General features: G+C 26.1%; 1 protein-coding gene across 6 annotated transcripts in view; it reads right to left on the reverse strand.

The window, feature by feature from the left end:
• Window positions 1–4,268: 4,268 nt before the first annotated feature.
• Window positions 4,269–14,763, reverse strand: part of LOC126897238 (PTS-dependent dihydroxyacetone kinase 1, dihydroxyacetone-binding subunit DhaK-like) — a 19,433-nt gene continuing 8,938 nt past the window's right edge. For 5 of the 6 annotated variants that reach the window (XM_050670696.1, XM_050670697.1, XM_050670699.1 and 2 more), the window contains exons 2-13: window positions 10,152–10,305; window positions 9,736–9,799; window positions 9,272–9,379; window positions 9,105–9,202; window positions 8,697–8,786; window positions 7,205–7,408; window positions 6,947–7,106; window positions 6,081–6,313; window positions 5,560–5,716; window positions 5,248–5,486; window positions 5,033–5,184; window positions 4,269–4,969 (exon numbers count right to left, since the gene is read on the reverse strand). In XM_050670696.1, the coding sequence (XP_050526653.1) occupies window positions 4,855–4,969; window positions 5,033–5,184; window positions 5,248–5,486; window positions 5,560–5,716; window positions 6,081–6,313; window positions 6,947–7,106; window positions 7,205–7,408; window positions 8,697–8,786; window positions 9,105–9,202; window positions 9,272–9,379; window positions 9,736–9,799; window positions 10,152–10,295 (1,764 nt within the window). In that variant the 5' untranslated portion in view covers window positions 10,296–10,305 and the 3' untranslated portion in view covers window positions 4,269–4,854. Of the gene's footprint in view, window positions 4,970–5,032; window positions 5,185–5,247; window positions 5,487–5,559; window positions 5,717–6,080; window positions 6,314–6,946; window positions 7,107–7,204; window positions 7,409–8,696; window positions 8,787–9,104; window positions 9,203–9,271; window positions 9,380–9,735; window positions 9,800–10,151; window positions 10,306–14,763 lie in introns of those variants that run through there. The other variant, XM_050670700.1, reaches the window with a different exon arrangement.

Here is a 14,763-nt window from a genome sequence, read left to right on the forward strand (position 1 = left end):
ACACTATAGTTATTGGATTTTGAATGATTACATTACATATATAAGCATTTATGTTTTATGATAATAATTGTAATTATTAATTATTATAAATACTTAAAAACTAAATTTCATGATATTTCGAAAAAAATTGAAGAACCAGCTTCGCCATTTTATAATATTTTGAGAAATTATTTTAATTATAAAAATTATATTTCTTTAAATGTTTGTATTAGTTAAATGTTTAATATACTTATTTAGATGTATGTTAACTTATATAATATTAAATATAATCTAAAGTACCTGATTGGTGGTTGTATTTTATGCACATTTTGTTAATTTTTTATTTTCTCGCTATCAAAACATGAATGGAAAAATAGTTATAGAAATCAGACCACGTTGTTATTATTCACCTTCATTTTATAGCGTTAAATATTTGTTACATAAATATCATATAAATTATTAATCTCTTTTCGTCGATATCCTTTTTGTCACTTTTTAAATACGATTTTAAACTGAGGTTCTTGAATAAAAGTTACACTAAATGTTTGACATATTTTTTAAGTATACAATTTGATTTTTAAAATTCTCCTGTCTAATAATATTATTAACATATATAATTATGTCAATTTAAATATAAATATAAAAAATTTAAAAGAAAAATTATGGGAAGTGTCACTAATGAGCGATTTCTTTTTTCCATACTATTCATGTAATTTTTTTTCAACACTTATCCTATATACTGATTATGTTTATTGTGCAGATTATATTATATAATTAGTTTTATGATGGTGCTTCCATAAGATTTATTCGAAAGCTTACCAAGAATTTGTTATAAAATTTTAGTATAGATTCGAAAAATTATATTCAAATTATAAAAGCAACAATACCCTCAGACAATTTAAGTACTACTTATTCTAATTCCACGATTGAACAGAATTCAAGATGTTATTACAGATTTCCATTTTCATATTAAGAGTTTTACAAAATAAATTCATTATAGTGATAAAAGTCAAGAAATTTTTTGTTTTTTATTAATAGAACATAGTATTAAAATAATTCCATAAACTCATTAATATATTATTTTATACTTTAGGGATTGATAACAGTTGACTCTTAGGGTCAATATGGCTCGCAGACTGAAAATGTATGTCAATTAATAAGGTAGTCTGGGGCACATTTGAATATGGGGTAGAATCGAGTTGATTGAATATATCTCGTACTCAGATTGAGGAACGTAAAGCAAATTACAAATTACTGTAACAAAATTATTATTTTTTTTAATGCGCAAGTAAAGAAATAACTATTTATTTCAGTGCAACGCAATAGTAACAAAATTGTTATCGAAAAATAATTTCAATGAAATAACGCGTTATTTTTTAAGTTGCTTAGGCTGCTGACGCACGACGTTAGTAGGACATGATAGTTACTGTCATTTTACCATACACATATTTAATATCACTATCACAATAGTATTGTGAACATATTCAGATGGTTGGGTCAGATAGGGTAAGTGCTTCTTTGGAGTAAATGCATTATTATGGTCTGAATGCTAATAGACACGTCAATTGTAACTGATACTATGAAATTATACTTAACATCACTCTGAGCCATTTTAAGTATTCGACAAAAACTGCATTAGCAAAATCCTAGTAATGATGCCTGATTAAAAATGTTCACTTTTCCTTATCAACATTTGTGATATGACATATTAAACAAAAAGGATACTTATAACTCAACGAATTATTTTTAAAAACGTACCATTCCATACATAAAATATATTAAATATGTGTTTGTGTGTCATATTAATTATATTTATTCGTAAAATAAGTATAATAATCATTGACCCATATAAATGAAATAATTATCAAGAGGAAAGTGCGTCACATAATTCTGGAGCAGGTGCAAACATTATTCACAAAAAAATTGACATTTATTATCATTAAACTTTTAAAATTCAATTAACACTGAATATTAACTTCATATAGGTATTCTTTATGGTCCAAGAACATCCAACGTTTAAGACTAGCAAAGTCTTCTAAGTCAATATGTGCAATATTAGTTTCAGAAATATCTATACATAGAAATTATATGTATGATAAGCTGTTTTATAAATATATTTGTTTTATTTTTATGTTTAAATTAAATTAATTATTTTTATTCAACAAGTAATGAAGATATGTTTCTAAAAGTCTGATTTATTTGTTAAAAAGGATTTATAGTTTAGAAAATCAAAATTATTGTTAATTATAATTAAAATAATTATTTAAGTTTATGATCAAAAGTCTGATGTAAAAGAAAAATATTTTTTAATATTATGCAAGATTAATGAGATAGATTTTATTTAAACACGCATATTAGAAATCAAAAGTTTGATTACACCAAACATTTTTATTTTAATATTTTTAAAAAAGTAAGAGATATTTTAACTCTTAAAAAAAAGAATTTATAGAATTTTATTTAGTATATTTTTACACCCGTTGATTAACTTGTACATTTCTATACAAAAATATATCCATATAATACACTTTCTTCTCACTTGGGGACAGTGCGTCATTTTCAAAATTTTATAGAAAAAATTTTATTTCAGAATAGGTGTTCAAGAAATTTTGATACCAAATATGAATACCTTATATTCTAAGGAAAAACAATAATATATATAGAGTGGAATAGATATAACTGACAATTCATATATATAATTTATGATCTGCATCAGATTTTATACTTTATTTTTAAATTAATTTTTACAATATAGAACTATATTTAAAATATGTTTTATATTATTTTTCGCAATTACAAAAAATATTTTTTAATTTATTGAAGTGAAACTTCTTTACAGAGGGTTCGAAAAAAAAATATTATCGGGCATCATGGTCAGCTGTAAAGTATATTTTATATTATAATTTAGCACTGTATTTTTGAAAATTAAAGTTATTTTATTTAAAATGTTTTAAATATTTTAATGTCAAATAATTTTAATTGTACGTACAAAATTTTAAAGAGCCACAATAGATCACGCAACATCTTTATAATATCTAATCAAAAACTTACATTATTTCAGTTATCATAAGCCCATTATATTTTGCGTAGCAATAGAATAAGAAAATTAATAATAAATTTAATTAATTTCAATTGGAAATAAAATTTTTAAGTGTATTTTTTTATTTTATTCCAATGTAAACCTAATATTTTATCAGTTAAATGACTGAAAGAAGTTACACTGCATCCGCACTGTTTTTTTTAAACTTGAAAATAGCCATTTTATAGATAAGTTTAAAAGAAAAATGTTGATACTAAGTAGTTAAACGTAACTGCTGAATTAGAATTAAAGTTCTGGGTATCAACACTTTTCTTTTAAACTAATCTATAAAATAACTATCTTCAAACCTTAAAAAAATTTATTTTAAAAATATTTTTTGTCTTTGCAAAATATAATACAAAACATTTTAAATATAGTAACTTCACACATAATTATTTAATTTGTAATATAGTCGTGATTCAGTCTGTATATTATGTAGTTAATGATACTATCAGAGGTACGACGGCTAGGAATAAAAAAAAATAATATTCATCCAGTTAATTCCCTTGGATTAAATATAAAGAATATGATAATTATTTTTGAAGCTGCGATCGCGTGACAATAGTAGAAATGATAGCTGAAAATGATTTTATGCAATACTAGTAGTAATTTTTAAAGTACGACTTGCATGCTATTGTTCTACTAAACTATCGCCTTGTCAAATTATTTAAAATTTTCTCGTAAAATTTAAACATAATTCAGGTTAAATTAATTTATATTTAGTTTAAATAAAATAATTCAATATAATAAATTATGAAAAAATTAAATATGCAAAAATTGTTTAAAACAAAATGTCAGCAAAATTATTATCGTGTCAAAAGTTATTGAATTTGTCATATTTTTGTGACTCACAAGGATCGACAAGTTAATAGAAATAATCAACTCGAGTTAAGTTAAGTATGAACAATGTCGATAAATTAACAGTTAAAAGTTAACAAATTATAAATTTAACTAGCTAAGTAAAAAGACAAGTTAAAATTTTTTTTTAAAAAAAATTTTAGTTTAAAAAAAGTTCAATTTATTTTAAATTAATTTTTTGGCTAAAATCTCTTAAAATCATTTTTTTAGGTCGGTGATGCAAGGGAAAGCCAAGAATCGATTCTTAACTGAATAGGAAGAAAATATTAATGATAACAAAACATTTTTTTATTTGTTTTGTACATTTTGGTGTTGGTTGCACTTTTTTATCTTTAAAACTAATAATAAAAAAAAATCAGTTAAAAATCACATATATTTTTGAAAAAATTCAGAAAATTATTGTTATATAACTATAATATGTGGTATAGAGAAAAATTCGATTTTTTTAAATTAAAACACATACGCAGCGTAAGACATACATTTTTATGAAGTTTTGAATTTAGCTTAACGGTTATTTTAACAAATTAACTGATAAAAGCTAAGTCATTTCAATAGAAAATTAAATTAGTTAAGTTGAAAAGTTTATTAGAAAAATAATTAAGTAGTCAAGTTGAAAAATTAAAATTTTTTAAACTTTTTAACTTAACTAGTTAATGGCCACCATTCATAACTCATTTATATCTTTAATATTCATATTATAATGAATTTATTAACCTACTTTTTTTCTCTAGGCTGCACATTTGTTTTTTGAAACAGTACAATCCGTCTTAATAACTAATGTTCTATTTCATTGATTAATTTTATCGTTAAAATTTCAACTTACTTTTGATTATTAATACATTTATTTACTTTGATCGATGTGATTAAATATAATAGTAAAAATAATTGTGAAATTTTTTTAAATTTAGAATTTAGTTGTTTTGTTATTATTATTATTTGTTCTAAGATTTCATTAACGTATTACTGATGGCTTCAAACCATAACGCAACCCCTTGTGCTCCAGCATCCATTTTACCGATTGATGTTACACTTTCTACGTAAGATGCTTTACCAAACCTATATAAGACAAAAATACATATTAGATTAATTGGAATGGTTTCTATATTTACTACTACTTACTCGGCTTTTATTCCTTTCAAATCATTACAAACACTTTGAACCTTATTCAATGCGATTTCTATTACTTTGGCATATACACCTTCATCAGGATTAGATAACAATTTAGAATTGTAATCTTTAAAAACTTCTTCAATAGCTATAAGAGGATCAAACTGAAGAACCAAAAACATTTATGAACAATTTTTTTTTTTTAATAATAATATTGTTTTTCTCACCATAGTTTTATCCCCCTTTCTAGCGCTTGAATACTTCATAGCTGTTTTTAGAGCTTGACTTAGGGCACCTGTCCAATCCAATCGATCTGAAGATGCTAGGTGTCCAGAAGCCCCATATAACAGCAAACTATAGAGAGCACCTGATGCACCACCCATTTTATCTTCGCATATTAATGCTAATGAATTTAGAACACTTGCTGGATACCTCAACGGAAGTTTGTCCAAGACATTTAGTAATTCTTTTATTTAAATTATATCATATATAATTTTATTATATTAAATGTATCAGTTTATCCAATAATTACAATTTACCAGAAGCAAATCGTGATATGGTGGTACCATTGTCTCCATCTCCAATTTCTTGATCTAACTTGTTTAGGTATTCCACATTATCCAACATTACCTCTCCGATAGTTTTCAACATTTTTTTAAAAATTAAAGCGTTTTGTTCAGTTATACGTGCACCTTGCTAAATGAAAAAGGAAAATATTTTTAATGAATATTTTTTTCATTTTATTGGAATAATTATAATTATTTAAATATATAAGTAGCGACTCCATAAATATTTTTTCGGACCTAAAATTGCATTAAGAATATTTATTGGATTTATTACTTAAGTCTTAAATATTATTATTTTTCTTTTAATCAGTTAAATTACAGTAAGTTAATACTTTTTTTTATAAATATGACTTATGATTTTTAAAGTTGCTTCTCTAGGACACTGTTTACTATAGAATTTATTGAATTAAAAGCTTTAAATAAAATATAAGAGTTATGACAATAACTTTTTTTGAAAGAATTTTTGTATAAATTTTTTGATAATTGTTATATACATTAGTAGGCAATTTTTCTAGAGTTGGTATTTCAATGACATCAGCTGCTCTTTTATCTATTTTCACGCTCATATGACTTCCTGGCCAAGCAAACGCAGAAGTTTCTTCATCTATACAGTCGATCCATTCTTGATTATTTGTTACATCAAGAACGCTTAACTGAAACCCGTACATATTTAGAGAAACGATGAATGTGCCTATAAATAATCGCCGTATCTCTATTTTTAGCGAGTCTAAAAAAAATATTAATAATTATGTACATGTGTAAATAAATTAAGTAAAGCCTGGGCCAGACTAAACTTTGTTTAGTTCATTGTACTAGAAAAAAATCGATCAGAAACCAAAAACCTTTTGTTTTTCTTATCATGAAAAAGTGTTATTTGAAAAAGAAAAAATTAAAAAAAATTAGGGAAACAGTTATATAATTATTTAAATAAACTTTCTAATAAAAATGTTTTATCATACAATATGAAAGAAAAAATTAATAAAAACTCAACTTCACAAAAAGCAATTGAAAAAATACGCGTATTTTGGGAACGTTATTTTCATCATCAGCCCCAAACAGATAGAAAAATTAATAAAAATCATAGTCTAAATATAAACAAAAATAATAATATTAATGGATTAAAGGACGTTTAAGGGGTTCGGTTGTGACAACATTTTCAATACTCGGCCACTCGTTAATTCAACGAGACAGCTGTGCTATAGCAGTAGTACAGTAGATCAGTCAGATCCTGAGTTTTTTCTAATAGATTATAAATTATAATCTATATACTATTATATATGTAATATTATAATTTATAATGTAATCTAAAATATTATTTTAGTAAAATTACTGAATAATAAATAAAACCTTTTATATTTACCAAAATATTCCTTAGTGTATTTGGCAATAGCACCTAATTCAATATGGGATACTGTACCTAAATTGTTAATAATTAAGCACACAACACTCGATTCGTTTAATTTTAGAGTATTGCATATTTTATCCACAGCCAAATAAATTAACTCTCTACTATCTGATACCTACAAAACAATTATAAATCATAAATTTAGAAATCGATTCTGCTGTTAAGAAAGACAAGTAATAGTTGTCTAAAAAGCTGCAAAATACAAAACATTACTTTAATTCTTGATGTTCCAGCTTCACCATGCAATCCAACTCCAAACTCAAATTCCCCTCTATTTAGTATAAAAGATGGTTCTTCACCCGGAATGTTACATGAACTAGCACAAAGTCCTAAAGATGCCATTTTGCTATTTAAATTTTTTCCAACAACCACAAGTTCTGCAAGGCTTGAACCTTGCCTAGCCATAGCTCCCAATATCTTTATAAAAAAGCAATAAAAATTATTTATAATTTACCCAAGTAGAAATCAATAAAAGTTATGACTAGGGCTAGGAACAAAAGCATTTATAAATTATGTTAAGTTATTCTGAACATACTATCACTCCGTAAATTTTTTTTAAATTAACTCAGAAACATAATATGTTGTTATCAAGGTTATAATTTTGACGGGATTAAGGGGTTTATGCCACTTAAAATGAACAATATTTCTATGATATTATATAATTTTATTACAAAGTTGCATAGACTAGGGAATGTCTAAATTTCAAACAAAACTTATAAATGCATTTTGTTCCTAGCCTAATTATGACATTCAGTATTTTAAAATTAGTGGCGCCGGAATCGAGGGGAAGTTGGCCTTAGTTAAAATATGGGAGGGAAAAAGTATCATACTCCTCCAATTAAATCTAAAAAAAATTATTATTAAAGATCAGGATGTTTTTAATTTTCTTTAATAATTTTACTAAAAAAAATAATCGATTATTATCGATCAGATTTTGTGTGTATCACATAGTATTATGTTTATTGTTATGATATTTTAATTGAGTCTAGCAAATTTTGTTGACCAAAGTAAAATTGCAATCAAGTTTTTGTCAACAATTAAATTTGTTTTTTATTCAGCACTTTAATTTTATTCTTCTAAATTTTAATGTTTAATTTAATTAAATATATTGTGTTAAAAAACTTTGATTTTGAATGTCCCACAAATTGAACTAGATAGTTTCTGAAAGTTAATGAAACTTAGTGGATAATGATAAATCAGTCACTCTGTATATGAATCAAACAACATAAATGCGTGCTTTTAAAAGTAAAAAAATATATATATTTTATAAACATGAATTATATTATACAATAATGTATTGTATTATATAGTAATTTTAAGACATAAATCACTTTTTTATCTTTTCAACCGTCGAAGTCAACAGTCAATTTTATTGAAACAACGAAACTGGTAGTATACACCATATTATAATAATATTTAATAATTGAATAATAAATATATAGAATAAGTATAAATTAAACTATCGGCTTACACAGAGGGTATATTTAGCGCGTTCTGTATAACAGCCGCGGGTTGGATTAAAGACCCGTACCCGCTTATTTTAGCTTTCTAACAATCATGGGAATTGAATTTAGTCTGTAAATGTTTGCCCCCTACCATGTCAAAAAATTAGTTAAGGCGCTCTTGTTTGAAATTAGTAAATTATATAACATAATATCATATTACTTATATATTAATTATTATTTTTATTAATTATTATTATTACTTTCAATACATATAATAGTCCACACATGCCTCTTTTCCCAACTTTGCCACCAGACCTTGAACAATCGTCAGCAATCACTATTTCAGCAACCTAAAATACATCGATTTAGAATTAATAATTTTGAGTCAATATAGAAAAATGTATCTTTGTTTCTAAGAAAAAGGGGCTTAAAACAACTTTTTACAATTTTCGCAAAAAATTGTAATTAATCATTTACTGTATATTATGATTTAGGTAATTTAATTCAGAAAAATAATTTGCCAAAAAAATAATTACATAAAAAGGAATTTCCTATAATACATGTAATTAAAATTTTAGAGTGCTCTTGAAAAATTAATCAAATTAACATACGCCCCTTTTCCATAGGACAAAACATTTATTCGTAGACTATATTCTTTTTTTTTTTACTTCAATATTGTCAAGTTTTTTAGCTTTTTCACAAGCTAATCCAAAATTAAAAACATCTCCAGTATAATTAGCCACGATTAATAAAATAGCTGATTTTTCTGAAATAATTTGATATGTATTACTTAATAAAATCAATTTATTAAAAATTGAATATTATTAAAACTCACTGCTGTAATTATGTAGATATTTAATTGCCTGGTATATATTTAAAGAAGAGCAACATGTAAACACGTGACCGCTGACACAGGCTGATAACATTCCATTTCCAACATACCCTACAGAAAACATTTGAATTAGAGAATCAAAAGTTCATTTTTTATTTTTAGGTAATCATTTTATCATCTAATCAACACTCTAATGTTTAAGTAAAAATGTGATGTATTAAATGACTTTGTAAAATAATAATTTTACAAATAAGATGTTTGTAATTTAATAGTTTTGTTTAAAAAATTGTTATCTTATAAAATAACATAGCGTGACAAGGCTACAAAAGTAGCCTCTACACTTAAAGCGCTGATTTTTAGTACTTCATTTGCTATGAGAAGAATCTAAGTAAAGGAGAGTTTTAAAAAACTATATTTGAAAATTTTTAAACAAATCACAATTAATAATAAATAATTATAGATAGTACCGAAAGGATATGGTTCGTGTCCAGATCCACCGCCTGCAAGTAGATTTACTCGGTTTCCATTTGTCTATAATATTTAAATTTATATTGAGATAATAAAATTAAATAACAAAAAAAATATTTGAGTAGTCCAATTGTAAAAAGTGCTGAGATATTTTATAATGAAATTGGATCAATAAGGAAAATTAATAACCACAAAGCTGGTAATAATTTTTCCCCTGAATATTTGATTTTTTTTAATGTATACAATTTTAGTTAATTTAAATTCGGAACAATTATTTTATTCCGATTAAAACTGATGAATATTTTATTTGTTAATAACTCATAACTCATTTTGAATTGTCTTGGCGCTTTTCATAATTAGCCTACTAGCTTAAAATAAAAAATCATAACTTGAAGACTTTAAAATAATCACTAACTGGTCTTAGTACTATTACGTGGCTCTCTGGATAAACATCTAACTGAGGATAAGTGTAAGATAATCCATCGAACATTTCTTTGAGAAGTAATCGACCATTTTTAAGTAAATATTTTTCTTCGTTTTTATCACATTCTTCGGCCATAATGGAAACTCTAAAATGTTACAGTCATCTAGGTTAAGTGGTTATAATATCTTTATATTATTAACAATTAAATTGTTAATTAAAAATAAATTTTTATTTTACAATAAAGTTATTATAATATACAGTATAATTTTGCAGCTATAAATTTATAATGTTATAATGACATACATCGCAACATTAACTATAATATCACATAACAATACATAACAATACATCATTTTTTTTTAATGAAATTTTTTTGTTTAAAAAGTATTTCGTTGTAAAATTACTGTTTTACGATGATGTTTAACTATTTTTATTGTCTATGTGTTTATGATTAATTTTTTGTTTTTTTTTTCTGAATAACTCACAACTTAGCAATTACGTGTTATTGTATTAACAGACAAAACCAGTGGTTTAGTCTGTTAGCTTTAAGCCAATGGCGTAATTTGTGGGGGACAGGATAGTCTTCGCAGAAAAAGCATGCTAACAAATAAGGTTAGTGTGAATACTATATATGCTTCATTATTGAATATACTCTAGAGTCTAGATGATCGATATATTGTAGATTAACAATACTTAGTAGTAATTTTTATATTTTAAAGTATGAATGTCCATATTTAATGTGTACATAAGTATTATTGAGTTAATTAGGACTTGAATTTTGATGTAAATTCATAATTTTATTGCATGTAGATTTTTTAACTTCCGACTACAAATGAGCACGTTTCAAAACACCTCGAATAAATTTAAATATTTTACATACTAGTATTTTCAAATATTTTGATATAAATACATATTTTGTTTTATTGAGACGATGTGGCCGAGTCGGTAACGCGGAGCAGTGCCTCGAAACTCGGTCACGGGCGGCTTTATTTGCCGAAAGAGAGATCAGTTCGGTAATAGGAGTCGTATCACTGGCGACGAGCTAACCACCCCTCCCGGTGAATCAATTGTTTAGAAACCACCTCCATTAAAGGAGCCCGCTATGGTGATCCTTAATGGGCTTATAAAGTGTTAAAAAAAAAATACATATTATTAAAATATTTTACCGATAAGTTAATATTTTATAAATATTTCGTATTTTTGAACAAAATGATCAGTAAAATATAAAGACATACCAATAATTACTACTATCATTAATTACTGCTTACTTAGAATTTTGTTCTCTCGGTTTGCATTAATAGACAAGGACATAATAAATAAGATAACAAACTAGGTTTATAACTGATGATAACGATTGAAGCCAAATAAATACTTTCTTTTTTGAGGCCAAACATTTCTATTAGTGATGTGCATTTTCGAATATTTTAAACTATCGAATAACTATTCGAATTGTGTATACAACCGAATAGTTTATTTTTAGCATAAACTATCGAATAGTTTTTTAAACTATTCGTATAGTCGTTTTCGTTCGTATATATCAATGGTTTTCAACGGTGTGCCGCGATAAATATATTTATAGTTTTATAATTTTATGGATACCTGTATTATTATCGATATTTGGTGAAAAGGGATAACTAACAAACATAAACATAGGCTAATCGCTTATCATTAATCGTAGATACGCATAATACTATAATAGTATTTAATGTTAGTTTGACCATCGCAGCCGTCTCGATCGCACTGATAATTTTACTTAAATAACACTTAAATAGTATTTTTTGTAATGGATGCATTTATAATTCGTTCAACTGACGGCACTTCAGTGAGTGAAACACCAAAGAAAAAAGCTAAATTAAATATCAGACGTCAATATCATGAAGATTATTTAAACATAGGATTTTCTTGGTCCGGAAATGAACAAGGATCATCTGTCCATGGTGTCTTGTATGTGGCGAAAAATTATCCAACGAATCAATGGTTCCAAGTAAACTTAAACGACATTTTTCCACCAAGCATTCTCATTTGGCTGATAAAGATGCTTCATATTTTCAACGTTTACTAAAATCAGAAACACGACAATCTAAAAAAATGACAAAAATGGTAACCATTTCTGATAAAACTCAAGAAGCTAGTTATCTAGTAGCAGAGCTTGTAGCTAAACAAATGAAACCTCACACTATAGCAGAAAAACTTATTTTACCTGCTTGCTGTGAAATTGTAAAAGCACTTTTTGGTGAAGAAGCTGAAAAAGAAGTATTGAAAATTCCTATATCTGACAACACCATCAGTAGGCGTATAGAGCACATGTCTGAAGATATTGAAGAACAAGTATTGCAACAATCTCGTGACTCTCCATTTTTTTCACTTAAGTCGAGATTATTTGAAAAAATTTGTGAAGGTATGGATTCAGATAAATCAAAGTTACTTTTTCACAGTGCAATAAGATGGTTATCAAGAGGCCGGGTATTATCACGTTTTTATGATTTGAGAGAAGAAATAATTGTATTTTTAACAATAGAAGAATCGAAATACGATTTTCTTGGAGATGAAAAGTGGTGGACAAAAGTTTCTTTTTTAACTGATATTTTTGAACTTTTGAATAAATTAAATNATGTACCGACGGAGCTCCCGCGATGACTGGCTCAGTCAAAGGCTTTATTTCTTTTGCTAAGGAAAAAAATGAAAATATTATTTTTACCCATTGTTTTCTACATAGAGAAGCCCTTGTGGTAAAAACGTTGGTAGGTGATTTAAGAGAAGTTTTGGTTCAAGTTGTGAAAGTGATAAATTTTATTAAAAGTAGTTCACTTAAGTCGAGGTTATTTGAAAAAAATTGTGAAGGTATGGATTCAGATAAATCAAAGTTACTTTTTCACAGTGCAATAAGATGGTTATCAAGAGGCCGGGTATTATCACGTTTTTATGATTTGAGAGAAGAAATAATTGTATTTTTAACAATAGAAGAATCGAAATACGATTTTCTTGGAGATGAAAAGTGGTGGACAAAAGTTTCTTTTTTAACTGATATTTTTGAACTTTTGAATAAATTAAATACAAGTATGCAAGGTCGTAACGAAAATATCCTAACATCATCTGACAAAATGATGGCTTTTCATGAAAAATTAACTATGTGGAAAACTCAAGTTGATAAAAAAAAATTGACTATGTTCCCACGAACTGCAGAACGAGATGTAGACATCTAGANGAACTGCAGAACGAGATGTAGACACTACTCTCATATCGTTAATAAGCGAATCTATCATATTAAATGAAAAAATACTTTCCTAGCATAAATATTGAAACCTATGACTGGGTGCGAAACCCATTTAGTGTGGCAGTTGGCGAGGTCATTGGTCTAACATTCGCTGAAGAAGACAATCTTGTTTCACTGAAAAATGATAGAACATTAATGTTGAAATTTAAAGAAATGGTCCTAAACAAATTTTGGATTTATTCTCAAGCAGAATTTCCTGAAATATCAATAAAAGCAATAAAAATTTTACTACCATTCTCCATATCGTACTTATGTGAACAAGGATTCTCAGCAGTCACAACAATAAAAAGTAAAAAAAGAGAACGACTTCAATCTGTTGAAGAAGAGCTAAGAGTCAGTTTGTCTACCATTCGCCTTCGAATAAAACATTTATGCACAAAACGACAGGCACAAATGTCTCATTAATACCATTTCAATGTACATTATTATTTAAAATACATATTTCTTCTAACAAATTTTTCATTATTGTATTATTTTATTCAATTTACAATAATCAACCCTCTAATAGAGAAGATTGTAAAAGTATATATATATATACATATTATATATAAAAATATGTGCATATTATATGGATTGGTGTGCCCCGTAAATTTTGTAGGAAATGAAGTGTGCCGCATTGTAAAAAAGGTTGAAAACCACTGGTATATATACACCACTTAATTGCACCAGTTTTTAATGATAAGATGGGTTTATTATGGCAACAAGGCGTAAAGTAAGAAAACGTTATTTTGTTTTTAACAGCTGCTGCGTCATGTATGCTTAAAGCTGAAAAAATTCTAATTATCCGAATTAAGAAAATAATATTAAGAAATTTAGAAAATATTTATCCGAATTTAAGAATTTTATCCGAAAATGTTACATTTAACATACACATTTCACGTGTAAGTCCAAGCAGAATAATAAAATTTTAGGAGTTATATTCTTGTTAATGTCTTCCACCTAAGCTAATTATTACTCAGTGGCGCAGTCGAATACTGTTGTGACAATTTCGAAAAAATTCAAGACGTTATTTCAAAATTTGATTCAGATACTACAATCGCTATTACAAAAGCTAATTATATTATCCAAAATAATGATCTAAAAATTATTATGGCAAAATTATTTGGTTAAAGTTATAAAAAAATCAAAACTTACAATATTTGAAAATCTTGTAATAATAGAAAATCCAGCACAAAAAAAATAAATATAGTTTAAAAAAACTAAAAAAACACGCTTTTAAAGCACATCAAACTAAAAAACCCAGCACAGGGGGGTCGCGGCACAGTGGTGACGTGGCATAGTTGGATCAAGTATAATGATATCTGACAGTGATTAAAATCACTATCAAAA

The sequence above is a fragment of the Daktulosphaira vitifoliae genome, unplaced genomic scaffold (assembly GCF_025091365.1).
Source record: "Daktulosphaira vitifoliae isolate Bord-2020 unplaced genomic scaffold, ASM2509136v1 Scaffold_2, whole genome shotgun sequence".
NCBI lineage: Eukaryota > Metazoa > Arthropoda > Insecta > Hemiptera > Phylloxeridae > Daktulosphaira > Daktulosphaira vitifoliae.